Below are 27,707 nucleotides of genomic sequence, written 5' to 3'. Positions count from 1 at the left end.
CATCTGCCATTTAGGTTATAGAAAGGATAATTTTGTGAGGAGGTAGTTTGGACTAGAATTGATGGCTTCCAAACTTGGCAGAGATCACCATCACTGCAGAACTTGTTAGAAAAACATTTTAAGAGTTGTATATATTTTTCTAGATCACTTTTTCCCCAGTGAAGTATTTTACTCATTCCTGAAATTGGATAAGTGATACAAGCTTTGCAGAGTAGAATGTAAATGAGGACAGAGACCTCGTTTGACTTTTTTATTTTTTATTTTTTATTTTTATTGAGATGGAGTTTCGCTCTTGTTGCACTGACTGGAGTGCAATGGCGCGATCTCGGCTCACCACAACCTCTGCCTCCCAGGTTCAAGCGATTTTCCTGCCTCAGCCTCCAGAGTAGCTGAGATTACAGGCATGCACCATCACGCCTGGCTAACTTTGTATTTTTAGTAGAGACGGGGTTTCACCATGTTGGTCAGGCTGGTCTCGAACTCCCTACCTCAGGTGATCCACTCCCTTGGCCTCCCAAAGTGCTGGGATTACAGGCGTGAGCCACCGCGCCCGGCCTGTTTGACTTGTTTATAATCAGTAACTCCAGGATCTATCACAGTGCTTTAGCTCCTAGTAAGAGGTAAACCAATGTTATGTTTTAAAGAAAGCAGCTAAGTCCATTGATGGCTGTTTATTGATCTTATGACTTTATAAATTTGTAAAATATATACAGTAAATCTATTATCCTGTCATTATTTGAATATTTAAGAAGTATGGTCTATCATTGAATTAGTTCATTTTGTCTTTTGTTAGAGAACAATTTAGAAGCTTATAGTATGAAATTTTAAATACAAATATCTAAGAGACGTAATGGATTCTGAATAGAATATTTTGTATTCAAATACATTGTATTCAAATCTATATTTGACTAATTTATCTACTAGTGAATTATTCAACATTACTAAAGAAATGTTTTTCTCAAAAGGAAAGTTCTTCAAATATTTTAAGACAATTTACATGTTTATATTACCATTCAAGAAAAAACTATAGTTAGTTGATGGTTGGAAACTGACTGTAATCTCAGCTTTCAAAATATAAAGGAGTCATAAGTATTGTTTTTCATAAGTTTCAAATTCTTAACAACAGTGGGTGAAGAAGCACACATTATGTTTTCCTGACTAAAATTATGTTGATTGATTGCCCTGTTTTAATGAGTTTTTAGAAGTGTATTGCCATTTTACTTTTGTGACATAGTGGAGTTAAATTTTTTAGTAAATAGAGCCTGGGATAACGTTACTTAACTTTTAGGGTGCTTTTGAAATAATTAAGTTACTAATCAAAGTAACTAATTATATATACTAAAACTTATTACATAACCTTGAAGTATTATAGATTTTGAAGTTTAACAGTGGGAATGTAATGATGCCATTATAGTGAATATATCAGGCTAGGAGTATGGGGTTTTTTGATCATTTATTTGTAGTTGTTTCTTACATTTAATACTTCATTCTACTTACAGTGGAAGTTAAATTGCTCATCTCTAAACTTGCATCATGCTTATAATAAAACTAAAAAGAAACAGTTCACTCAGTGACATTTGATAGAGACATTTAGATAGATCACGGTGATAGCCTTGTGTGTGTTTGTGTATGTGTGCAAGTGTGTATGTGTGTGTTCATTTTTTAAACTGTTACTTTAGAGAAAAGGAAAAATGGTTTGGAGCATTCTCCTCCCCACAAGGAAGTGTGTGATATTCATGCTAGAAGAATGAGATCCAGTTCTTACCAGTAAAATACTCATGAATTGGTCAGAAGTGAACACTTTTTAATTGAATCTGAATAATCAATTATCAACCATTAACATTTGGGGAACATGTTCCTAATAAAGGCTACTGTAGTAAGTAAAGCCAGAATCAGTACTAAAAAATAATGGCTAAATGGAGAATACATGCAAAAGAGAGTGTTGACATTGTTTCTTGTTTTTTTTTTTGAGATGGAGTTTCGCTCTTTTTGCCCAGGCTGGAGTACAGTGGTGCGATCTCGGCTCACCGCTACCTGCACCTCCCGGGTTCAAGCAATTCTCCTGCCTCAGCCTCCAGAGTAGCTGGGATTACAGGCATGCACCACCAGGCCCAGCTAATTTTTGTATTTTTAGTAGAGACGGGGTTTCTCCATGTTGTCAGGCTGGTCTTGAACTTCTGACCTCAGGTGATCTGCCCACCTCACCCTCCCAAAGTGCTGGGATTACAGGCGTGAGCCGACGTTATTTCTTAACGTATAGAGACTAAGACTTGTTTATATTAACAATCACTGAGAAAAAATATATAGATATCATTTCCAGTGACAGATGAATAAATAAATAAACTGCTGAACTGGGAGAAGGAACATTTAATGATATATGTCATACCTTATGTTAGATTTTTCTTGAATAGCTATTAGTTACTATTGGGAAGAACCTAATAGAAAATGTATGTTTAAGATAAAAATGTATTTTTTTAAGAGTATTAAGTGAAATTTTAAAAATTTCCTCATTCTTTTAACACAAAGCAGTTGGCTTCATTTCTCTTGTTTCTTTATGGTCCTTATCCATACATTAGTGCATAAATTTACATAGTTGATAGTGTACACATAATTTTGTATTTTACATTTTTGCTGTGTAACCCCTAATTTTTTCACATTGTTTTTTATATTATTGATTACTATGTAATAGTCTATCAAATATTCCATAATTTAATACTTAACCATTCCCTTGATACTGGACTTGTAGGTTGTTTTTAATTCACTGGCTTTATAAATAGTACTACTTTAAATATTTTATATATGTAACTGTTTTTTGCTAATCAGTTATGTCCCCAGGATAGATGCCCAGAGGTGGAGTAATGGATGTGCATGTTTTCATGGCTCTTCAAGTATATTGCCAAGTTATTTTCCTAAGGGATCATCTCATTGTATGGTGCTTTTAGAAACAGAGGTGTATATCAGTTTCAAGTAGTAATTGCTAACATTAGGTTTTTGAATTTTTAGAAATGCTAATTTATTAGGTATAAATTTATGCCTCATTTTCATTTAAATTTCTTTGATAACTGGCAAAATAGTTGTATCTCTTCTGTGAGTCAGCATATTATTTATATTTCCTATATTGTACCTTATCTGTTAACTTTTTTTTTTTACCAAATCATCTTTTGGGTGTTGATGGTGTTCTTATAGCTCATTAGTTTTATATGTATTTTAAAATATTAAGATTTTTCCATCTTGTAAATATTTTCACTTTTTTCTTTTCAATCTTTACTTTTTTTTTTTGTAAAGGGGTTTTTAAAAGTAAACTAACAGCACAGCTAAAAGATAATATACCAGAGATGCAAAGATGGTTCAACATTTACAAATCTGTAAATGAAATACATCACATAAACAGAATCAAGGAAGAAACCATATAATCATCTCAGTAGATGGCAGAAAAAGCATTTCTTAAAATTCAGTATTCCTTTTTTTTTTTTTTTTTTTTTTAATTTGAGACGGAGTTTCACTCTGTTGCCCAGGCTGGAGTGCAGTGGCGCTATCTCAGCTTACTGCAACCTCCGCCTTCTGGGTTCAAGCGATTCTCCGGCCTCAGCCTCCTGAGTAGCTGGGATTACAGGTGCATACCACCACATCTGGCTAATTTTTTGTATTTTTAGTAGAGATGGGGTTTCACCATGTTGGCCAGGCTGGTCTCAAACTCCTGACCTCAAGTGATCTGCCTGCCTCAGCCTCTCAAAGTGCTGGGATAATAGGCGTGAGCCACCATGCCCAGCTTCAGCATTCCTTTTTGGTAATAATCCTCAACAAATAGGGCATTGAAGGAACATATCTCAAAATAATAAAGGGCATGTATGATAAACCTACAGCTAGTGTCATATTGAATGAGGGAAAGCTGAAAACATTTCTTCTAAGAACTGGAGCAAGACAAGAGTGCCTGCTTTCACTCCTCGTATTCAACATAGTAATGGAAATCCTAGGGAGCGTGGTCAGATGAGAGAAGAAATAAAAGGCATCCAAATTGGAAAAGAGGAAGTCAAATTGTCTCTGTTTGCTGATGATATGGTCTTATACCTAGGAAATTCTAAAGACTCCTCCAAAGGACTCCTAGATTTGATAAATGAATTCAGTGAAGTTTCAGGTTACAAAATCAAAGTACAAAAATTTGTAGTATTTCTGTACACCAAAAGTGACCAAGCTAAGACAAAATCAAGAAGCCAATAATAGCTACAAAAAAACCCAAAAATCTAGGAATATATTTAACCAAGGAGGTGAAAGATCTCTACATAGAAAACTACAGAACAATTAGGAAATTGTAGATGACACAAACAAGTAGAAAAATAGCCTGTGTTCATGGATTGTAAAAAACAGTATTGTTAAAATGATCATACTGCTGAAAGCAACCTACAGATTCAGTGTAATCTCCATGAAAATACCAATATCATTTTCACAGAAATAAAACAAATCCTAAAATTCATATGGAACCAAAAAGAGTGCAGATAGCCACAGTAGTCCTGAGCAAAAAGAACAAAGCTGGAGACATCATGTTACCTGATGTAAATTACATTGCAAGGTTCTAGTAACCAAACCAGCATTGTACGGGTATAAAAATAGACAAACAGACCAAAGGAACAGAATAGAGAACCCAGAAATAAATCTACATATTTATAGCCAACTGATCTTTGACAAAGCTGACAAGAACATGCATTGGGAAAAGGACACCCTCTTCTATAAACAGTGCTGGGATAAATGAATGTTCATATGCAGCAGAATAAAACTGGATCCCTATCTCTAACCATATAAAAAATCAACTCAAGATGAATTAAAAACTTAAATGTAATACCCACAACTATAAAAATAATAGGGGAAAACAACAAAAACTCTTTTGGACATTGGTCTAGGCAAAAAATTTATGAGTAAGACCTCAAGGCCGGGTGTGGTGGCTCATGCCTGTTATCCCAGCACTTTGGGAGGTTGAGGTGGGCAGATCACCGGAGGTTGAGGTGGGCAGATCACCTGAGGTCAGGAGTTCAAGACCAGCCTGCCCAACATGGCGAAAGCCTGTCTCTACTTAAAATACAAAAAATTAGCCAGATGTGGTGGCAGCCGCCTGTAATCCCGGCTACTCGGGAAGCTGAGGCAGGAGGATTGGTTGAACCCGGGAGGTAGAGGTTGCAGTGAGCTGAGATCACACCACTGCACTCCAGCCTGGGTGACAAGAGCGAAACTCCATCTTAAAAAAAAAAAAAAAAAAACAAACCCGAAAAACACAGGCAACAATAACAAAAATAGACAAATGGGACTTACTGAAGTCCTAAAGTACTAAAAAGCTTATGCACAACAAAAGGAGCAACCAGCAGAGTGAAGAGACAATCTGTAGAATGTGTAGAATTGGAGAATATAATTGCAAATTATCCATCTGATCGGGGACTGATAACCAAAATATACAAGGAACTCAACTCAACAACACAACTCAGAAACAATCCCATTAACAAGTGGTTAAAGACATAAATAGATATTTTTCAAAAGAAGACATGCAAATGGCCAACAGGTATATGAAAAAATGCTCGACCGGGCGCGGTGGTTCACGCCTATAGTCCCAGCACTTTGGGAGGCTGAGGCTGGTGGACCACCTGAGGTCAGGAGTTCGAGACCAGCCTGGCCAATATGACAAAACCCCGTCTCTACTAAAACTACAAAAATTAGCTGGGCATGGTGGCGGGCACCTGTAATCCCAGCTACTCAGGAGGCTAAGGCAGGAGCCTGAACCTGGGAGGTGGAGGTTGCAGTGAGCTGATATGGTGCCACTGCATTCCAGCTTGGGTGACAGAGCAAGACTTCATCTCAAGAAAGAAAGAAAGAAAAAATGCTCAGCGTCACTAATTATCACAGAAATTTAAATTAAAACCACAATGAAATATCATCTTACCTCTGTCAAATTGGCTATTAATAAAAATACATATTTAAAAAAAACATGTTGGTGAGGCTGTGCAGAAAAGAACTCTTAACACACTGTTAGTAGGATTATAAATAAGTACAGCCTCTGTGGTAAATAGTATGGAGACTTGTCAAAGAACTAAAAATAGAATGTCCATTCAATCCAGCAGACCCATTACTGGGTATATACTCCAGAGGAAAATAAATCATTATATCAAAAAGATACTTGCACTAGTATGTTTATAATGACACTATTCACAATAGCAAATATATGAAATCAACTTAAGTGTCCATCAGTGGATGAATGGATAAAGAAAATGCTTGGAAGGCCAACGTGAAAGGATCACTTGAGCCCAGGAATTCAAGACCAGCCTGGGCAACATAGAGAGACCCAATCTCTAAAACAACAGCAAAAAATTAGCTGGGCATGGTGGCACACACCTGTGGTCCCAGCAACTCAGGAGGCTGAGGTGGGAGGATCAGTTGAGCCCAGGAGATCTTGGCTGCAGTGAGCTGTGATAGTGCCACTGCATTCCAGCCTGGGCGACAAAGCAAGATCGTGTTTAAAATAATAATAATAATAATAAAATAAAAATGAATAAATTAAAAAAACAAAAAAAGGAAAATGTGCTATATATACATAGTCAAGTACTATTCAGCCATAAAAAAAAATGAAGTCGTGTTATTTGCAGTAATACGGATGGAACTGGAGGTCATTATCTTAAGTGAAACAAGCCAGGTACAGAAAGTCAAATATCACATGTTCTCATGAACTCATAAGTGGGTGCTACAAAATGTGTACATCTGGATGTAGAGAGTGGAATGGTAGACAGTGGAGACTCAGAAGGGTGAGGCTGTGGGAGGGGAATGGATGTTGAGAAATTACTTAATGAGTACGGTGTATCATATTTGGGTATTGTATGCCCTAAAAACCCTGCCTTGACCACTATGCAATCTTTGCATGTAACAAAATTGCACACATAGCCCATGAATTTGTATGAATAACAAAATAGTTTTAAAAAAACGTATTTTGCTTATGTACTTAGCTGTGTTTCTTTGGCCATTAAGGACCTCAAATATTTGTTAGATGAATGAGTGGATTTTCTTTCTGGTAGTTATTTACTTTTCCCCTCTCTTTCTCTGGCTCTTGCTGTCCTTCTCTTTTTGTTTCATTCATTTATTCATTTTTATTGGCAAATAATTTTGTACATTCAACTTGTACAATGTCATGTTTTGATCTACGTATACATTACAGAAAGATTAAACCAAACTAATTAGCATATCCGTCACCTCACCAACATTTTATTGTGGTAAGAACATTACAAATCTATTCTTTTAGCAATTTTGAAATACACATTTTATTATTATTAACTATGGTCACCATGTAGTACAGTAGATCTCAAAACTTATTGCTCCAGTCTAACTGAAACTTTGTGCCCTTTGATCAGCATCTCCCCTTTCCTCACCCCTCTCCTTTCCTTGTATCCTCTGGTAACTACCTTTCTACTCTGTTTTTATGAAATCAACTTTTTTAGCTTCTGCATAAATGATATCAAACAGTATTTGTTTTTCTGTGCTTGGCTTATTTCACTTAGCATAATGTCTTCTAATTTCATCCAAGTTGTTGTGAATGGCATAATTTCCAATTTCTTTCCTTTATAAGACTTAATGATTTTCACGTGCGTGCGTGTGTGTGTGTGTGTATAAAACACATTGATTCATTCATCTGATGGACACTTAGATTGCAACCGTATCTTGGCTATTGTGACTAATGCTGAAACGAACATGAGAGTGCAGACATCACTTTGACATTGATTTCAATCCCTTTGGATATATATCCAGAAGTAGGATTACTGGATCATATGGTATTTACATTTTCAATTTCTTGAGGAACCTCCATACTGTTTTCCAAAATGTTTCAATTTACATTGCTGCCAACAGTATGCAAGACTTTTCCTTTTCTCTATGTCCTTACCAACACAGATTAGTATTTGTCTTTTTTATAATACCCATTCTAACAGGTATGAAGTGATATATCATTGTTCCTTTAATTTTCATGTCCCTGATGACTGGAGATGTTGAGCATTTTCTCGTATATCCATTGGCCATTTGTATGTCTTCTTTTGAGAAATGTTTGTTCAGATCTTTTGCCCATTTTTAATTACATTTTTTTTTTTTTTTTGCTATTGAGTTTCTTATATATTTTAGATATTAACCCCTTATCAGATAGATGGTATGCAGGTATTTTCTCCCAATCTGTGAGTTGTATCATCTGTCTGCTAATCGTTGCCTTTGCTGTACAGAAGCTTTTTAGTTTGATACTATCCCATTTGTCTATTTGTGATTTTGTTGCCTGTGTTTGGAGTCCTACCCAAGAAATCATTGGCCAGAACAATGTTCTGAAGCTTTTCCCTTATGTTTTCTTCTAGTAACCTTACTGTTTGAGATCTTCTGTTTAAATCTTTGATTCATTTTGAGTTGGTTTTTGTACATGTTATGAGAATAGGGTTCAATTTCATTCTTTTGCATGTAGATATCCAGTTTCCCAGCACCACTTATTGAAGAAACTGTCCTTTCCCCATTGTGTGTTCTTGGAATCTGTGTTGAATATTGTTTTATTTTAAATGCTTGGGTTAATTTCTGGACTTTATATCCTCTTCCCTTGGTTGATGTGTCTGTTTCTATGTCAGTATCATGCTGTTTCTATTAAATAAGCTTTATCATACATTTTAAAATCAGGGAGTATGATGCCTCTAGCTTCACTGTTTTTGCACAAGAGTGTTTTAGCTGTTTGGGGTCTTTCCTGGTTTCACTTGAATTTTAGGATTTTTTTTCTATTTATGTGAAAAATGTCATTGAAATTTTCATAGAGATTGCATTAGATCTGTAAATGTCGTTGGGTAGAATGGACATTTTTGACATTGAGCTGCTGAATGGATGAAAAACCATGACCCAATAATATGCTGCCTACAGGAGACTCTCATCATCTCTAAGGACACCCATAGACTGAAAGTGGAGAGATGGAAAATATGTTCCATACAAATGGAATCCAAAAGAGAACAGGAGTAGTTTTCTTTATATCAGATATAAGAGACTTTAAAAAGTGAATAGTGACAAAAAACGTCATATGTAATGATAGAGATGTTAGTTCATCAAGAAGTTTGGCAGTTATAAATATATATGCACCCAACATTGGAGCACCTAAATATACAAGGCATTTATAATAAGAACTGAAGGGAAGGAGGGAGGGAGGAAGAGAGAGAGAGACACTGCAACTGCAATACAATAACAAGAGACTTCAATACCTCACTTTCAACATTGGACAGATTATGTAGACAGAAAATCAATAAGGAAACATTGTACTTAAACCACATTTCAGACTAATTGGTCCTAATAGACATTTATAGAACATTTCAGCTCAAGTACATGTGGAATATTCTCCAGGATAGATCATATTTTAGGACACAAAGCAAGTCTTAACAAATTTAAGAAGATTGAAATCATATTAAGCATCTTTTCTAATTACAATGGCATGAGACTAAAAATAACAGGAGTAATCTTGGAAGGCTCACAGATGTATGCAAATTAAGCAACATACTTTTGAAAAACCATGAGTCAAAGAATAAATTAAAAGGGAAATTGAGGCAAATGAAAATGGAAACACAACATACCAAAACTTATGGGATGCAGCAAAAACAGTCCTGAGAGGTAAGTTTATAGCAATAAACATTAAAAAAGATAGAAAATATTAACATTGAACCTCAAGGAACTAGAAAAAGATGAACAAAGTATGCCCAACCTTAGCAGAAGGAAGGAATAAGGAAGATCGGAGCAGAAATAGACAAGATAGAGACTTGAAAAACAACAGAAAAGATTAACAAATCTTAAAGTTGGTTTGTTGAAAAGGTAAACAATATTGACAAATTTTTAGGTAGACTTAGGAAAAAGAAACAAAAGACTCAGAATCAGAGATGAAAGTGGAAACTGAACAGACAAATAACAAGTAATGAGATTGAGTTGGTAATAAAAAGTCTTCCATCAAAGAAAAGCTTAGGACCAAATGGCTTTTCTGTTGAATTCTACCAAACATTTAAAGCAGAACTTTCACTAATGTTTTTCAAACTCTTCCAAAAAATTGAAGAGGAGAGAATACTTTCAAATTCATTTTATGAGGTCAGCATTACCCTGATACCAAATTTAGGCAGTGTTACTGCAGGGAAACTAAAGGCCAATATCCCTTTTGAGAACAGATGCAAAAGGCTGGATGCAGTGGCTCGTGCCTGTAATCCCAGCACTGTGGGAGGCCGAGGTGGGCAGATCACCAAACCTGCATGATCATTTCAATAGATGCAGAAATAGTATTTGACAAAATTTAACATGTATTCATGATAAAATCTCAACATAAGAGGTGTAGAAGGAATGTATCTCAGCTGGGCATGGTGGCTCATGCCTGTAATACCAGCACTTTGGGAGGCTGAGGTGGGCGAATCATCTGAGGTCAGGAGTTCGAGACCAGCGTGACTAACATATTGAAACCCCATCTCTAATAAAAAGATGCCCATTCTCGCCACTTGTATTCAGTGTAGTACAGGAAGTCTGAGCCAGTGCATTTAGGCCAGAAAATGAAAGAAACAAATGAAAATGAAAGAAACAAAATGCATCCATATAGTAAAAGAAGGAGTGAAATTTTCTGTTTTCTGATGACATGATCTTATATGTAGAAAACCCTAAAAATTCACCAAAAGAACCCTCTTATAACTGATATACAAATTGAGTAATGTTGCAGATTACAAAATGAACTTGACAATCTACATTGTTTCTATACTCTGACAATGAACTATCCAAAGAACTCTGAAACAATTCCATTTACGATAGGATCTAAGAAAGTACTTTGGAGTAAATTTAAGTATAGGTGAAAGAGCTGTATAGTGAAAACTATAAAACATTGATGAAAGAAATTGAAGATTCAAATAAATGGAAAGATATCCCATGTTCATGGATTTGCTTTCTATCTCCTGCAGCTCGCCTTCTCAAAATTGCTTTTCTGTTTTGTTTTTTTTTCCCTTCTATTGGTAATGATGTCTTTTGCTTTTATACTGCAAGCAGTGATTTTAATCTGGGGCAGTTTCTTACCCTAGACAACATCTAGAGATATTTTTGTTTGTCACAACTTAGTGTAGGGGGGGATCCTACTAGCGTCTAGTGGGGACAGGTGAGGGATGCTGCAAAACACCCTACAATGGAACGTCCCCACAGCAAAGAATCATTCAACGGAGAGTATCAATAGTTTCAAGGTTGAGAAGCCCTGCCTTAAAGTAACCTGTCTCCCCTGCATCTACCTGCAAAGTATGAAGAGACAAAAGCCAAGCAGAAGTAATGGTTGATTGTTTTAAGGAACTCAGAGCAGTAAGAAATGTTTCACTGGAGAAGGAAGATTTCTGAAGTCCCAAATTAGGGTACCAGTCCTTCCTATCTTGGAGTCATGGGATTTTCTTGTAGTTGAGATGGGAACACCTGCCAAAAAGAAATCCTCTTGCCTGATACTGATGCTTATGCAGTTCCTCCCATTATTTACTCAGCATCTTGCAGTATTACATAACTACTCAGGTCTCTTATGTGTTCTAATTGTTTATATTCAACATGTCACTGATTTTGCTATTCATTATTCATTTTTTGTCATTTTGTCAGTTAAAATGGCCAGTGGATCTGCCTTTGCCTGAAAGAAAGACTTCATTGCTCTTAAAATTGTGAGATGTTGAAAGATTTCATATTTTTGATTGTGGCATGGTTCTAATCATACTAATCTAGCTAGAACTCAGTTCTTGCTTTAATCTTGCCCTGCTTGAACATGAAGCTATTTTCATTTTGTACTATATTATTTATGCAGTGTGGTAAAATGTCACTTTGCCTTAAGGTGACCTTTGAAGTTATAGGGAGCCTATGTTTTGATTAAAATATATTGTGTGGGGTGTTAAGCACTTTTAGTGTATAAGGGAAGATGAAGGATTTCACAGGGCAAGTGGGTGGCTGTAAATTTTTACATAGAGATCAAGATTTGTTTTTTAGCTATGAGCAAAATCCATGTGGTATTTGGAGAAGAATTGTGTAGACTTATGCTATATTATGGCATTTTTTTTTTAAGAAAATGGAGAACAAGGCAAAGCGAACAAGAAAAAAAAAATGAGATAGGACCTAAAATGACTTCATAGGAGATGAAGCCTTTAAAGTTCATTGTTAACTAGAGGGAGAGCCTCTAAATTCAGAAACCAAAAGGAAAGAACCCATAGACAAACCTAGGTTGTTTGCAACATAAAATATTTGTAACATCATAGATTCCTTATCTTTTCACTGTATAGGTTTTTTTTAACTTGTATTACTCTTGAATTTTTAGGGGCAGTCATATATATGGTGGATAGGTGTGAGGAGGTAGGACAAGAATTTATGAAATTCCTGTATAATTTTTTAGAGGAATATACTTAACCAAGTACAGTTTTATTCTAAAATTTCTTCATGTTATAGAAAGATTTACCTATATATTTAAAATGACAGTCTCTTTGACTATAGCATACCAAGAAAGGCAAAAGGAGAATGTGCTTGAGAAACCACAGTAAGCCAAGCAGAATATCAGACCCTTGGGATTTAATGGAAGAGTATTCTTGGTGCTTTCTTGTAGTAAACTGGAGTTCATAAAATCATGAACTATGTAAGGGAATTTAGACTTCTCAAAGGGCAGAATTGCTATAATATATGTACTCTGTTTTGTCTCATCTTAATATTTATGACTTAATTTCATGAAATCAGTTTCACTTTTAAGTTTTAAGTTCATTTCTTATTTTTTTCAGTGAATATCACCTCTGCCAGGCAATTAACCGGATGTAGTCGCTTTGGTCATATTTTCCCTTCATCTGCTTACCAGCACATCAAGATGCATAAGAGAATTCTGGGCCACTTGTCATCTGTCTACTGTGTAGCATTTGACCGAAGTGGGCGAAGAATTTTTACAGTGAGTGTAAAATTTATAATATGGTAACATATATAGAATTACAATTGAAGCCAGACTGCATGGCATTGCGTTGTGCTTTGTAAGCAGTTCACTTTTTTTGTATATATGGGTGCAGAAAAAGATGAGTGGAAATTGAAAAACTTTTCTCATTTTATATAAGTAAACGAGTGAACAAAAATGTTTACTATCTTCTTGGAAGTTTAATTTTAAAAAGTTAAATCTTCAGAAGACCTTATATTCTAGAAGTGGTTAATTTATGTGAAACAATTGAACTCAATTTCATTTCATTCAATTTTAACAAACATTTATTAAATTTTTTATATCTTTTTTTGGTTTTAGTACTGGTTATTTTTTAAGCTGAATTTTTATTAAGCAGATAATACTGTATGCTTTTGAGTACAAAATTGTAGTGCACCAGTATTTCCAAAAGAAAGCTTAATCTCATTGCTTTATTATTAACATAGAAGTGTGGGTAATAGCATAATTTTATTTTTATATTTGTATGGTACAACGAATGAAGTGGAAATCATTCGGGAAGTTATTACACCTTAGAGTTTATTTTGGACTCTTCCATTAATGACTTAATGGCTCTAAATGCGTCACATAAGTATTTGGATGTTAGTGATCATGATGAGGATGACGAATGCTATATTTTAATAAATAGATAATTGTTAAGTAACTTTTCTACCGTAGTAGAGTAGAATTGCTTTTTACTGTTCACTCTTCTGAAATTCTCAAAAGGAAGTTTAATATATTTTTACCAGAAATTATCATTAACGGGTAGCCTCATGTTTACTGAGAAATGCTTGTAGACTTTAGGTTAAATTCTGAATAATTTGTGGAAAAAATATTTAAATAACTTACAAAAAGGCTGTCAGTCCTAAAGAAAGAAATGATGGTAAAAATACTTAATGCCAAATCACTAAAAAGTGAGTTTAAAATATTTTGCGTTGTCAGGATTGGTGGTAATTTTGAAAAGTTCTTCACAAATGCCATTGTCACTTTGGACAATGCTTTGTTATTGCTATCATTTGGACATCATTTATACTTGCTACTGGATCCCTATTATATGTAGAGAGGAGACTAGAAAGTAAAGGCTTAGAAGTAATTTAAAAAAATCTTCTTTTTGGCTATTTTTTGGGTGGGGGTATTGTAGTGAATTTCTGCTTCATTATAAACCTATTGTCCTTCTGTTACTATAGGGTTCAGATGACTGTTTAGTAAAAATTTGGGCTACAGATGATGGACGCCTTCTTGCTACACTTCGTGGACACTCTGCTGAAATTTCTGACATGGCTGTTAACTATGAAAACACTCTTATTGCTGCAGGCAGCTGTGATAAGGTAGTAAGAGTATGGTGTCTTCGAACTTGTGCACCCGTTGCAGTCCTTCAGGGCCATTCAGCTTCTATTACTTCCATACAGGTAAGAAAAGTGATAAAATTTAGCTTGAACATATGTAATAAAGGTGAGAATTCTCTGATTTTATGTTACATTGTATAGATAATAGTCCAAAGAATAACAAGAGAAAAATGCTCCCTTCTGGACTTTGCTCCTACCCTGCAGCAAGGTATTTTTTTAAGTTCCTTTTTCTTATAATTATCTTTTTTAATAAATAAGTAAAAAGATGATTTAAAAAGTTCTATAAATAGAGTGAGATATCTTATTTGTATTTGTTAAGAAGGGAGAAAACCTGTAAATGCCTTAAGAGCACACTCTTTCCTGTTAGGATATAAACGGGTTCTACCATCAGAGAATGCTATAAACACCTCTATGCAAATAAACTAGAAAATCTAGAAGAAATGGATATATTCCTCGACACATACACCCTCCCAAGACTAAACCAGGAAGAACTTGAATCTCTGAATAGACCAATAACAGGCTCTGAAATTGAGGCAATAACTAATAGCTTACCAACTAAAAAAAGTCCAGGACCAGATGGATTCACAGCCGAATTCTACCAGAGGTGCAAGGAGGAGCTGGTACCATTCCTTCTGAAACGATTCCAACCAATAGAAAAAGAGGGAATCCTCCCTAACTCATTTTATGAGGCCAGCATCATCCTGATACCAAAGCCTGGCAGAGACATAACAAAAAAAGAGAATTTTAGACCAATATCCCTGATGAACATCGATGCAAAAATCCTCAATAAAATACTGGCAAACCGAATCCAGCAACACATCAAGAAGCTTATCCACCAAGATCAAGTGGGCTTCATCCCTGGGATGCAAAGCTGGTTCAACATATGCAAATCAATAAACATAATCCAGCATATAAACAGAACCGAAGACAAAAACCATATGATTATCTCAATAGATGCAGAAAAGGCCTTTGACAAAATTGAACAATCCTTCATGCTAAAAACTCTCAATAAATTAGGTATTGATGGGATGTATCTCAAAATAATAAGAGCTATCTATGACAAACCCACAGCCAATATCATACTGAATGGGCAAAAACTGGAAGCATTCCCTTTGAAAAGTGGCACAAGACAGGGATGCCCTCTCTCACCACTCCTGTTCAACATAGTGTTGGAAGTTCTGGCCAGGGCAATCAGGCAGGAGAAGGAAATAAAGGGTATTCAATTAGGAAAAGAGGAAGTCAAATTATCCCTGTTGGCAGATGACATGATTGTATATTTAGAAAACTCCATCGTCTCAGCCCAAAATCTCCTGAAGCTGATAAGCAACTTCAGCAAAGTCGGATACAAAATCAATGTGCAAAAATCACAAGCATTCCTATACACCAATAACAGACAGAGAGCCAAATCATGAGTGAACTCCCATTCACAATTGCTTCAAAGAGAATAAAATACCTAGGAATCCAACTTACAAGGGAGATGAAGGACCTCTTCAAGGAGAACTACAAACCACTGCTCAATGAAATAAAAGAGGATACAAACAAGTGGAAGAACATTCCATGTTCATGGGTAGGAAGAATCAGTATCGTGAAAATGGCCATACTGTCCAAGGTAATGTATAGATTTAATGCCATCCCCATCAACCTACCAATAACTTTCTTCACAGCATTGGAAAAAACTACTTTAAAGTTCATATGGAACCAAAAAAGAGCCCGCATTGCCAAGTCAATCCTAAGCCAAAAGAACAAAGCTGGAGGCATCACACTACCTGACTTCAAACTATACTACAAGGCTACAGTAACCAAAACAGCATGGTACTGGTACCAAAACAGAGATATAGACCAATGGAACAGAACAGAGCCCTCAGAAATAATGCCACCATCTGATCTTTGACAAACCTGACAAAAACAAGAAATGGGGAAAGGATTCTCTATTTAATAAATGGTGCTGGGAAAACTGGCTAGCCATATGTAGAAAACTGAAACTGGATCCCTATCTTAAACCTTATAGAAAAATTAATTCAAGATGGATTAAAGACTTAAATGTTAGACCTGAAACCATAAAAACCCTAGAAGAAAACCTAGGCAATACCATTCAGGACATAGGCATGGGCAAGGACTTCATGTCTAAAACACCAAAACCAATGGCAACAAAAGCCAGAATTGACAAATGGGATCTAATTAAACTAAAGAGCTTCTGCACAGCAAAAGAAACTACCATCAGAGTGAATAGGCAACCTACATAATGGGAGAAAATTTTTGCAACCTCCTCATCTGACAAAGGGCTAATATCCAGAATGTACAATGAACTCAAACAAATTTACAAGAAAAAAACAAACAACCCCATCAACAAGTGGGTGAAGGATATGAACAGACACTTCTGAAAAGAAGACATTTATGCTGCTAAAACACACATGAAAAAATGCTCATCATCACTGGCCATCAGAGAAATGCAAATCAAAACCACAATGAGATACCATCTCACACCATTTATAATGGCGAACATTAAAAAGTCAGGAAACAACAGGTGCTGGAGAGGATGTGGAGAAATAGGAAAACTTTTACACTGTTGGTGGGACTGTAAACTATTTCAACCATTGGGGAAGTCAGTGTGGCGATTCCTCAGGCATCTGGAAGTAGAAATACCATTTGACCCAGCAATCCCATTACTGGGTATATACCCAAAGGATTATAAATCATGCTGCTCTAAAGACACATGCACACGTATGTTTATTGCGGTACTATTCACAATAGCAAAGACTTGGAACCAACCCAAATGTCTAGCAATGATAGACTGGATTAAGAAAATGTGTCACATATACACCATGGAATAGTATGCAGCCATAAAAAATGATGAGTTCACGTCCTTTGTAGGGACATGGGTGAAGCTGGAAACCATCATTCTCAGCAAACTATCGCAAGGACAAAAAAATCGAACACCGCATGTTCTCACTCATAGGTGGGAATTGAACAATGAGAACACATGGACACAGGAAGGGGAACATCACACACCAGAGCCTGTTGTGGGGTGGGGGAGGGGGGAGGGATAGCAGTAGGAGATATACCTAATGTTAAATGACGAGTGAATGGGTGTAGCACACCAACATGGCACATGTATGCATATGTAACTAACCTGCACGTTGTGCACATGTACCCTAAAACTTAAAGTATAATTAAAGAAAAAAGAATATAAACATTTTCTAACTTGAATATTGACATACCTTGTGTTAATATTTAATGCAAGATGTTTGCCAGTCAGATTTAGTATGTGTATGTCTGTGTTTAGGTTAATGTGAAGGACATTTTTATTCTTAGTTTCAGTGATTTTTTATTTCAGTTTGATGTGTTTTGTTTTGTTTTGTTTTGTTCTCACCCATGCTGGAGTGCAGTGGTGGGATCTCGGCTCACTGCAGCCTCCACCTCCCAGGTTCAAGTGATTTCCCACCTCCACCTCCTGAGTAGCTGGTACTACCGGCATGCGCCACCACATCCGGCTAAATTTTGTATTTTTTTGTAGAGACAGGGATTCGACATGTTGCCCAGGCTGGTCTCAAACTCCTGGACTCAAACGCAATCCTCTGTCTTTGTCTTCCCAAATTGCTGGGATTACAGGCATGCGAGCCACTGCACTCAGCCTCAATTTGATTTTTAATGTAGAATACGTTGGCTTCTTTTAATACTTGTCCACATAGTGGTTGTAGTGAAAGTCATGGATAACTTAAAATATTTTTTATTTAACAAAACTAATGAAGCTGAACTTTTATCCTCTTCTTTCTGTTAAGAGCAAAACAGAGGAATCTTAAAATTTTTACACTTTGGAGAAAGAGACCACTTTTGGAGGAGATAATTGCACCCATTTACTTTTGTTTATTCTTTAGGAAATAAAAAGTATGCCATTTTTTTGTGTTATTTAAATAATATATGATCTTTTCATGGGGAGCTAGCAACAATTGGGTTCAGTGTGTGTTGAATTTGAAAAAATTCATGTCAACATTTTGATTATTTGAAATTATTTCATGCATTTTGATTTGGGAGATTATCAGTTACTTGTGATCTCACTATCATATCTGACTGATTATTTCTGGAATTTGGACATACTGTCATATGCCATTGAAAAAAATCATTCGATTATAGTAGTCCCCCTTATCTGCGGTTTGGCTTTCCAAGGTTTCAATTACCCACCATCAGCCATGGTTTGAAAATAGGTGAATGCAGTGCAATGACATACTTTGGGAAAGACACCACATTCATATAACTTTTATTATAGTATATTGTTATAATTTTATAACATTATTATTAGGTATTATTTGTTAATTTCCTACTGTGCCTAATTTATAAATTAAGCTTATAGGTGTGCAGGCACAGGAAAAAACTTAGGGCTTGGTACTATTCAAGGTTTCCTGCGTCCACTGGAGGTCTTGATATGTGTCCTCTGCAGATAAGGAGGGACTACTAAATAATCAAAAATATTTATGATACTGTTGTTTTTTTCATAGTTTCATTTGCTAGTTTATTTTCTCATTTCTTTTACATATTGTAGTGCCTTAGAGATCTGTAGACCTCTCTATCATACTCTTTCTCTTAGTCATCTCGTGGTTTTGAATTTCATCTGTAAACTGATGATTCTCAAACTTCCATCTCCATTTAGGATCTATCTTTTAGCTCCATACTTGTTTATGCAACTATCTCCTTGGCATCATCACATGGATGTCTACTAGGCATTTCAAACTCATTATATTCATTATTGAACTATTTTTTCTTCCTTAGATCTTCTCCCCAAGCCTTTTCATCCAAACAAATGGCAATACCATGCTTTCAACTGCTCAGAATAGATCATCCCTTTTATCTTTCTCTTATACTTTGTATCTAACTTGTCAGCAAATCATGTTGGTTCTACCGTCAAACTGTATCTAGAATCTGGCAAATTCTCATGACCTCTATTATTGATATCCTGTTTGAGGGATTATCACCTGTGGTCTAGATTATTGAAATAGACTTCTAACCGATTTGCCTGCATCTTCCAGTCCCTTTCCCCTGCCCCAGTTTAGTCTCTCAGTTTAACAGACAAAGTTATTTTAAAATGGCAGTTAAATCATGTCACTGGTGCTCAGGACCGTCAATAGCTTCCAATCTCAGAGTTAAAGCTGAAGTCTTCACAGTGACCCTCAGTGCTCTGTATTCTCAGCCTCCTTGGCGCTCTCCAATCTCATCTACTGCGTGTTTGTTTGCCTTTTTCACTCTGCTTAACTGCTGGCCACTTTGCTTTTCTTGAACATTCTAGGTACATGGCTGCCTTTGCTCTTACTGTTTCCTCTCTCTGGAGTGGTCTTCCCTGGATATTCACATAGTTTGTTTTCTCAGTTTCTATGTGCTTTGTGCACATGTCACCTTCTCAGGGAGACCTTCTCTGACCACCTTATTGCTCTGATTAAAATTGTAAACCACTGCCCGCCCCCACCCCCTCCACTGTATGCACAGCAACTCTGTATCTTCCCTTCTGTTTCATTTTTTTGTCTGTAGTAATAGTCATCTTTTGGTATTCTTTACATGTTCTTTATTATTTGTGTATTGGCTGTATTTATTAACATCAGTGATATATTCTCCCACGTTTTGTATTTTTTTAACAAAATTTAGTTAAAATGGTATGATGCTAATAGTGGTTACCACTGAATGGCAGAATTACATGTTACTTTTTTTCTGTTTTTCCACATTTCCTAAGTTTTGTACAATAGGTATGTATCAAACAATCCGTAACATGATTTCTCATTTAAAACAATTCTATTAAACAATCCGTAACATGATTTTATTAAACAATCCATAACATGATTTTTTTATTAAACAATCCGTAACATGATTTCTCATTTAAAACAATTCTATTAAGGCACATTAATGGGCCAGGTCCCCCTTTGTGATAGATGAAGCAATTTAAATGCAGTGGAGATAAAGGTTTCAATATTTCTTCACTTTATAAAATTATACTATTTCATATTTAATTGTCTAATTCCTGTAGATCTGAGATCAGCAAATATACAGGCCAGATAGTAAATATTTAGGCTTAGCATGTCATACAATCTCTGTCACAACTGCTCACCTCTGTTCCCGTAGTGCAAAAGCAGCCATAGACAGTGTAAGGCGACTGTGTTCCAATAACACTATATTTACAGAAACAGACAACAAGCTGAATTTGGTGTGTTGGCCATAATTTGTGGATTACTGCTGTAGATTTTAGAGTAAGCTTTTGTTGTTGTTGTTGTTGAGACAGAGTCTTGCTGTGTAGCCCAGGCTGGAGCGCGGTGGTACGGTCTCAGCTCACTGCAACCTCTGCCTTCTGGCTTCAAGCAATTCCCATGCCTCAGCCTCCTGAGTAGCTGGGATTACAGGCATGTGCCACCATGCCCAGCTAATTTTTTTATTTTTAATAGAGACGGTGTTTTGCCATATTGGCCAGTCTGGTCTCGAACTCCCGACCTCAGGTGGTCTGCCTGCCTCGGCCTCCCAAAGTGCTGAGATTACAGGTGTGAGCCACCACGCCCAGCCAGATTAAGCTTTTTAATGCAAATTTCTCAATCTCAGAAATGAAAATATAGTTTACCCATTGTATCCGTAGATTCTGCATCTGTGGCTTCAACCAGCTGAGGAACAAAAGTCATTTGAAAAAAATTAACATTCGTTCTGAACATGTATAGATTTTTTTCTTGTCATTATCCCTTAAGTAATATAGTATAACAACAAATTACTACAGCATTTACATTGTATTAGGTATTATCAGTAATCTAGAGATGATTTAAAGTATACAGGAGGATGTACATATGTTATCTGCAAATACCATACCATTTTATATCAGGGACTTGAGCATCTGCTGATTTTAGTATCCATAGGAGGTCCTGGAAGCAATGTCTCAGTGATACCAATGGAGGACTATATAGGCATGAGTCCTGGTTTCTTTACTGCACATCAGTTATTAATGAATAATATTAATGAGTAATTTTTGTTTGAATTCATCTCTGTTGTCTTTAGAAGTTCTGTGCTTCCAAAGAAGCTAAGTAAATTACTTCATATTTCTATAATGATAATTTTCTTTTGATTTGCATTCAAAATGTATTCAAACTCTATATATCTTAATCCTTAGTCATCATCTCAATGGAAATGTTTAATTGTCTTCATTTGGGATTTTAAAAACTCATTGACATACCAGAAACTCTTGTCCAATTTTCAGCTTTTTCCTGTGTCCCAGACATCAGGAGCTCAGTTGTTCTTTTCCCTTTTCTGTGATTCTTTTCTGAGGATATGTAAAATACTGGGAGTAAGAACCTGAGAAGCCCACATGATAAAGGCCTTGATCCTTCTGACATAGTAGTAGTCCTCTATATTGACAACTTAAGTTTTTTTTTTTAAACTTGCTCTCCATTTTCCCACAATGATATGATACGAATAACGATTTGAACTATTTTACATTATTTATGGAAACAAATGGCTTACATCTAAAAAAGACAAAATTATATACTTAATTGAATGGAACTGGATTTTAAAGTGAAATAAATAATAAAACCAAATACTTGGATATTAACTTCCCAAGTGTTTTTAGATTTACTTCTAATCCTCTGCCCATCTGAACTATAAAAATTCCACAGTTGTTTCTATAAGTGTATATATAGCACACTTGTAAAGTTTTAAGTAGTAATGCGCTTGAGAGTTTATTCTCCACTGAAAGTGATTAAAAATCTTAAAGTGTAATGTTAAATAATTTAAAAGTAATTTTTTATAACTAAAACATTTTACCCTAAGTTCAGTTACTTTTCCTATAGTTTTTTTGATATTTTAAATTTTTTATAAAGTATTTATTAATCTAGGAAAGTTAAATAGTCCCTTGAAACAAAAATTTTTAGCTGAATTTATTGAAATTATATTTGTTACATGATTACAATTTTAAAATACTCTGTGTTTGATGTTAGGCTGAACATGAAAACTTTTTATTTGAATAAGAATTTTTTTTTTTTAAGTTTTGTCCATCAACTAAAGGCACAAACAGATACCTCACTTCTACTGGTGCTGATGGAACAATCTGTTTCTGGCAATGGCATGTAAAAACAATGAAGTTTAGGTAAGTTTAGAAATTTTGTGAAAAATTAAGCATGTTAATTTTTTATCTATTGCCTTGATTCTTAATAGTCCATGTATTTAAATATATATATTTACATATGTGTATGTGTATTTGTGTATACATATCCATACCTACTTCAATAGGTTGTTAAGAGATTTTAGGATAAATTTTTTTTTGAGACAGAGTATCGCTCTGTTGCCCAGGCTGGTGTGCAGTGGCGTGATCTTGGCTCACTGCAAGCTCCGCCTTCCAGGTTCACGCCATTCTCCTGCCTCAGCCTCTTCTGCAGCTGGGACTACAGGCACCCCCCACTATTCCTTGCTAATTTTTTGTATTTTTAGTAGAGACAGGGTTTCACCGTGTTAGCCAGGATGGTCTCGATCTCCTGACCTCGTCCTCCCAAAGTGCTAGGATTACAGGCATGAGCCACTGCGCCCAGCCAAAATTTTTTTGATATTAATGTTGAAGAGACAATTTATATAGAAAATTCTGGTAGAATTTTATTTGTTTCATTTCTTACTTTGGTAAGATTTCTCATAATGGTAGTAGTAAGTAATATGGTTAATAAAACTATAGTAATAATACTGATATCATAAAGTATATTTGCAAGGTTAAATGCATTTTTAACCTAATTGATGAGAATAGTACTTATTGACCACGTTCCTTTTGTTTTTTCTATAATATTGATGCCAAATTGATCAGTATCCCAGTCGTGTGCTAACATTCTGGCCCATTAGCTAAACATGATGAAACACAAAAACACCTTATTTTTATCTTTAGAGATCGCCCGGTGAAATTTACTGAGAGATCCAGACCTGGAGTCCAGATATCTTGTTCATCTTTCAGTTCTGGTATGTGTAAAACTGGAATGTTTTAAGCATCTAGAATATTAAATGATCCAGTTGTAAAAGTGATTTATGAAGAAAAAAGATACACATTTGAGTGTTAATTGAAGGAGATCAAAAATCTGAACCATGTGTTATGATAGATAAACTCTTTTGGACTCTAAGTAATGTGTAAGGTTGATTTTTTTTCCTTATTCATAATTTAATACATTTTTATATAATAGTGATTTTGCTTGGTAAAAAACAGACCCCCTACTCTAAATACCCACTAACAAAAAAGTTTACTGCCCCCCAATCAACACAAAAATTCTGCCCAGAGTTTACAAAAAAACATGTACTGTTGCTCCATATTGAAAACACTTTTACGGTGCTTTCACTACTGCTAAGAATCCTACATTATTTAACCTTTTTTTTTTCCCTTTTTTTGAGTGTGGTGAAATATACAGAACTTAAAATTTTATCATTTTAGCCATTTTTAAGTGTACAGTTTGTAACTTTAAGTATATTCACATTGTTCTGCATCTGTCACACCATCCATCTCTAGAACTTTTTCATCATCCCAAAAGCAGTTGACTTTTTACACTCAACCACTGTAGCCACGGTAAAGAGAGTTGTAGATAAGTTGTCTTATAAATAATGTTGGAACATTACGTTTCTAAATAAAGAAGTGCATTCCTTAGGATGTGTTCTTTAATGTTTATGATCATAGGCCTGTATTCAGTGTATATAGTTTGTAGATTTTGTTGGATGAATGATATAGTTTTACGTTTTCTCTAAATCGCTAGTATGTCTCCAATAATTAGAAGACAACCTTGTGTTTCTTTAAGCCTTTTTACTAATGAAAGGTAGCATACAACTAAGGAAGTAATGAGAGGGTTTTTAAGGTTCCTTGGTACTATGTTTTGTTCTGTTTTTTAATCTTCTAGGTGGTATGTTCATTACAACTGGTAGTACTGACCATGTGATTAGAATATATTATTTGGGTTCTGAGGTTCCTGAGAAAATTGCTGAATTAGAGTCACATACGGTAAGAGAAAATCAGAAATGGTTGCTTTATTTTTGAACATCCTTGGAAAGCTTATTTCATTTCTTTTCTGATCTGTACCATAGTAACATATACAAATCACAAATTTTGGCTTACACTTTACTCTTGTCATCACTACTATACATACTATACTTGTAAAAATATGGGTTAATTATTCTAAAAGAAGATTACCTATAGATTGTCAGATGATTCCATTGGAAAATAATTAAATAAATGATGTGGGAAACAGGAAGTGATTGATTTATTTTCAAACATTAATAAAATTACGTGTAAAATTTAATGCAACTACTATTAAATTAACTATTTTAAGGTGTTCTCTTACATTAGTGTGCTGTCTTATTATGGAGGACATAATAAACTAATATCTATTCAGAACTATTTGTCTCTTGAGATATGGTTTATGAGGTTTCCCTATGTCTGGTTTGTTTCCTGTTACTGCCAATAGGTATTCCTCAATAGTTAGTACATTGTTTTGGGCCTCATTGAAATTAAAAAAAAAAAAAAAAACTACTTCATGATGTTTTTGCCTATGAATTTGAGAGAAAGAGCACTTAATTCATTTTACAAATAAGTCCATTTTAACCAAAAATCTGTTTCATGTCTTAGGATAAAGTTGTTGCTGTTCAGTTCTGTAACAATGGAGACAGGTAATTATGTAATACATATTTGTGTAAACAGATGTTTCATATATTTTACTACCATTCCCTCAGATGCAGCTACTTCTATGATAGATACCTTATTTCTGTCCAGTTATTCAGGTTCAAAGCCCTTGTTTGTCTTTGATGACATCCTTAGCCATCACTTCCACAATCTCATCCAAGTAGTAACCATAGCCTATCAGGTCTTCCTTTCTGAGTGCTTTCTTCTTTGTTTATTTTGCTCTATTTCTGTTAGCACCCACGTTAGTCGAGTGTTCCATTATTTGACCTGTCCATCTCTGCCAGTGTAACATTGTTGTTGTTGTTTTTTTCTTTTTTTTTTTTTTTGGAGACGGAGTCTTGCTCTGTCGCCGAGGCTGGAGTGCAGTGGTGCGATCTCGGCTCACTGCAACCTCCATCTCCTGGGTTCAAGGAATTCTCCTGCCTCAGCCTCCCGAATAGCTGAGATTACATGTGCATGTCACCACACCTGGCTAAGTTTTTATATTTTTAGTAGAGACGGGGTTTCACCAGGATGGTCTTGATCTCCTGACCTTGTCATCTGCCCGCCTTGGCCTCCCAAAGTGCTGGGATTACAGGCATGAGCCACCCTGCCTGGCCAACATTGTTCTTTATAGAAATCTTTAGTGTTTCCTCTTCTCTGTCTATGGAATAGAATTCAAATGTCTTAGCCTGGCATTCAGAGCTTTTTACCACATGACTTAGAGCTACATTCTTTGCTACTATTCTCTATATGAATCCTTAGATCCAGCCTAATTGATGTACCCTGCTTCTGTTCACATCTCATCCATTCCTTTGCTTATGCTTTTCCTCGCATCATTTCTACTAAGAAATGTCACTTCCTACCTTCCCCTAACCTCTTTCTGTCTCTCTCCTGCTTTCTTTCTCCTTTCCTCTCTTCTGCCTCTCCTTTCTTTTTTTCCCCCTCTTCTTAACTAGGTCTTATCTTCCTTTTATGGTTCATGCTCTACCTGAAACCTTTCCTGAATGTTCCAGCTTTTAATTGTCTTGACTTTCTCTGAATATCTACATCACTCATTATTCCTATATCCCTAAATTCAGAAATTATATGCAGATATCCTTGCACTCTCTAAAATGTCTAATCCCTAAAAGATGATGGCCAAAAAGGCTGTAGCCTAAAAGTTTACCTAGCATAAAAGATTTAAAATTTTAAGCACCTAGCATAAATTTGTTTCAAATACAGGTTATTTCCTATCCAAAATGCTTGGTACCGGAAGTGGATATTTTTACAGATTTTGGAATATTTGCATATGTATACTGAGATATGCTGGGAGATGGAACCCAAGTCTAAACACAATTCATTTATGTTTCATATATACCTTATACATGCAGCCTGAAAGTAATTTTATACAATATTTTAAATAATTTTGTGCATGAAACAAAGTTTTGACTATTGGTGACCCATCACAAGAGGCCAGGTGTGGAATTTTTGACTTGTGGCATCATGTTGACACTCAAACTCTTTCAGATTTTAGAATTTTGGATTCAGCTAGCTCAACTTGTATGTCTATAAGGACTTTTTTTTTTTTTTTGAGACAGAGTCTCGCTCTGTCACCCAGGCTGGAGTGCAGTGGTGTGATCTGATCTCGGCTCGCTGCAAGCTCCGCCTCCCAGGTTCACGCCATTCTCCTGCCTCAGCCTCCCGAGTAGCTGGGACTACAGGCCCCTGCCACCACGCCTGGCTAATTTTTTGTATTTTTAGTAGAGACGAGGTTTCACCGTGTTAGCCAGGATGGTCTCAATCTCCTGACCTTGTGATCTGCCCGCCTCAGCCTCCCAAAGTGCTGTGATTACAGGCATGAGCCACTGTGCCTGGCCTATAAGGACTTTATAGGATGATCATGTTTTATTTTGAAATAATTTTTTGACAGCAAATAATTACTGTGATGGAGTTGTTCATTTTTGTCCAATTCGAGAGTAAATAATGATGGTCTACAAAGAGTGATGTCTATATTAGGAATGAAAAAACCACCAAATAAATTTTAAGGTTGACTTGACTGCATTATACTGACTTAGATGCTTGAACATTAGTATAGCTACTGTTCTTTCATGCTAGAAGAACCTAAATTTTTAACTCCTTGTCTTTTTCCATTAAGGAAAAAAATACATTATTGTGGTCTTAATTATTCGTGTGGCCAATAAACACATGAGGAGATGTCCAACTTTACTAATAATCAAAGAAATATAAATTAAAATAACAGTCACTTTTTTTTCTTTCAGAATGACAAGATAATGAAAAATGATAATCCCAATATTGCCAAGGGTTTTGGGAAAATGGACACTTCTACAACTTGTGATGAGATTGTAAATTATTAAAAAAACTTTTCAGGGAAACAATTTGGCAGTATGTATCAAAAGCTTTAAAAATACACCTACTCAGACTCAGCAAAGATATGTATGAGATTGTACAAAGATTATATAGAGATGTTCATCACAGCATTATTTATAATGGTGAAGATTGGAAACAACAGTTGATCATTAAGGGATTAATTAAAAGAATTTTGGTACATTCATATAGTTGAACACCTATTAAAAGTGATAGTAGTTTTGTACTTGTAAACATAGAAATAGATCTACAAAATACAGTTAAGCTAGGGAAAAACATATGTAGTTCAATTCAATTTTTTGTAGTAGAAAATATTGAAGTGTGTATGTCTGTATTTTATAAATTCTGAAAATAGAAACTGAAGTGTTAACAGTGACAGAAGTATGGGTGAATATGTGTTCTTTTTAAATGACATCTT

The 27,707-nt window shown here is 35.4% G+C and overlaps 1 protein-coding gene across 6 annotated transcripts in view; it reads left to right on the top strand.

Moving 5' to 3' along the window:
• Window positions 1–27,707, top strand: part of BRWD3 (bromodomain and WD repeat domain containing 3) — a 132,465-nt gene that overhangs the window by 47,150 nt on the left and 57,608 nt on the right. For all 6 annotated transcript variants that reach the window (XM_054471249.2, XM_054471250.2, XM_063660510.1 and 3 more), the window contains 6 exons: window positions 12,774–12,934; window positions 14,137–14,358; window positions 22,293–22,393; window positions 23,174–23,244; window positions 24,165–24,265; window positions 24,890–24,930. In XM_054471249.2, the coding sequence (XP_054327224.1) occupies window positions 12,774–12,934; window positions 14,137–14,358; window positions 22,293–22,393; window positions 23,174–23,244; window positions 24,165–24,265; window positions 24,890–24,930 (697 nt within the window). The remainder of the gene's footprint in view (window positions 1–12,773; window positions 12,935–14,136; window positions 14,359–22,292; window positions 22,394–23,173; window positions 23,245–24,164; window positions 24,266–24,889; window positions 24,931–27,707) is intronic.

Source organism: Pongo pygmaeus, chromosome X (genome assembly GCF_028885625.2).
Source record: "Pongo pygmaeus isolate AG05252 chromosome X, NHGRI_mPonPyg2-v2.0_pri, whole genome shotgun sequence".
Lineage (NCBI taxonomy): Eukaryota > Metazoa > Chordata > Mammalia > Primates > Hominidae > Pongo > Pongo pygmaeus.
Note: the sequence above shows the minus strand (reverse complement) of the source record. Positions and strands in the feature narration are given on the sequence as shown.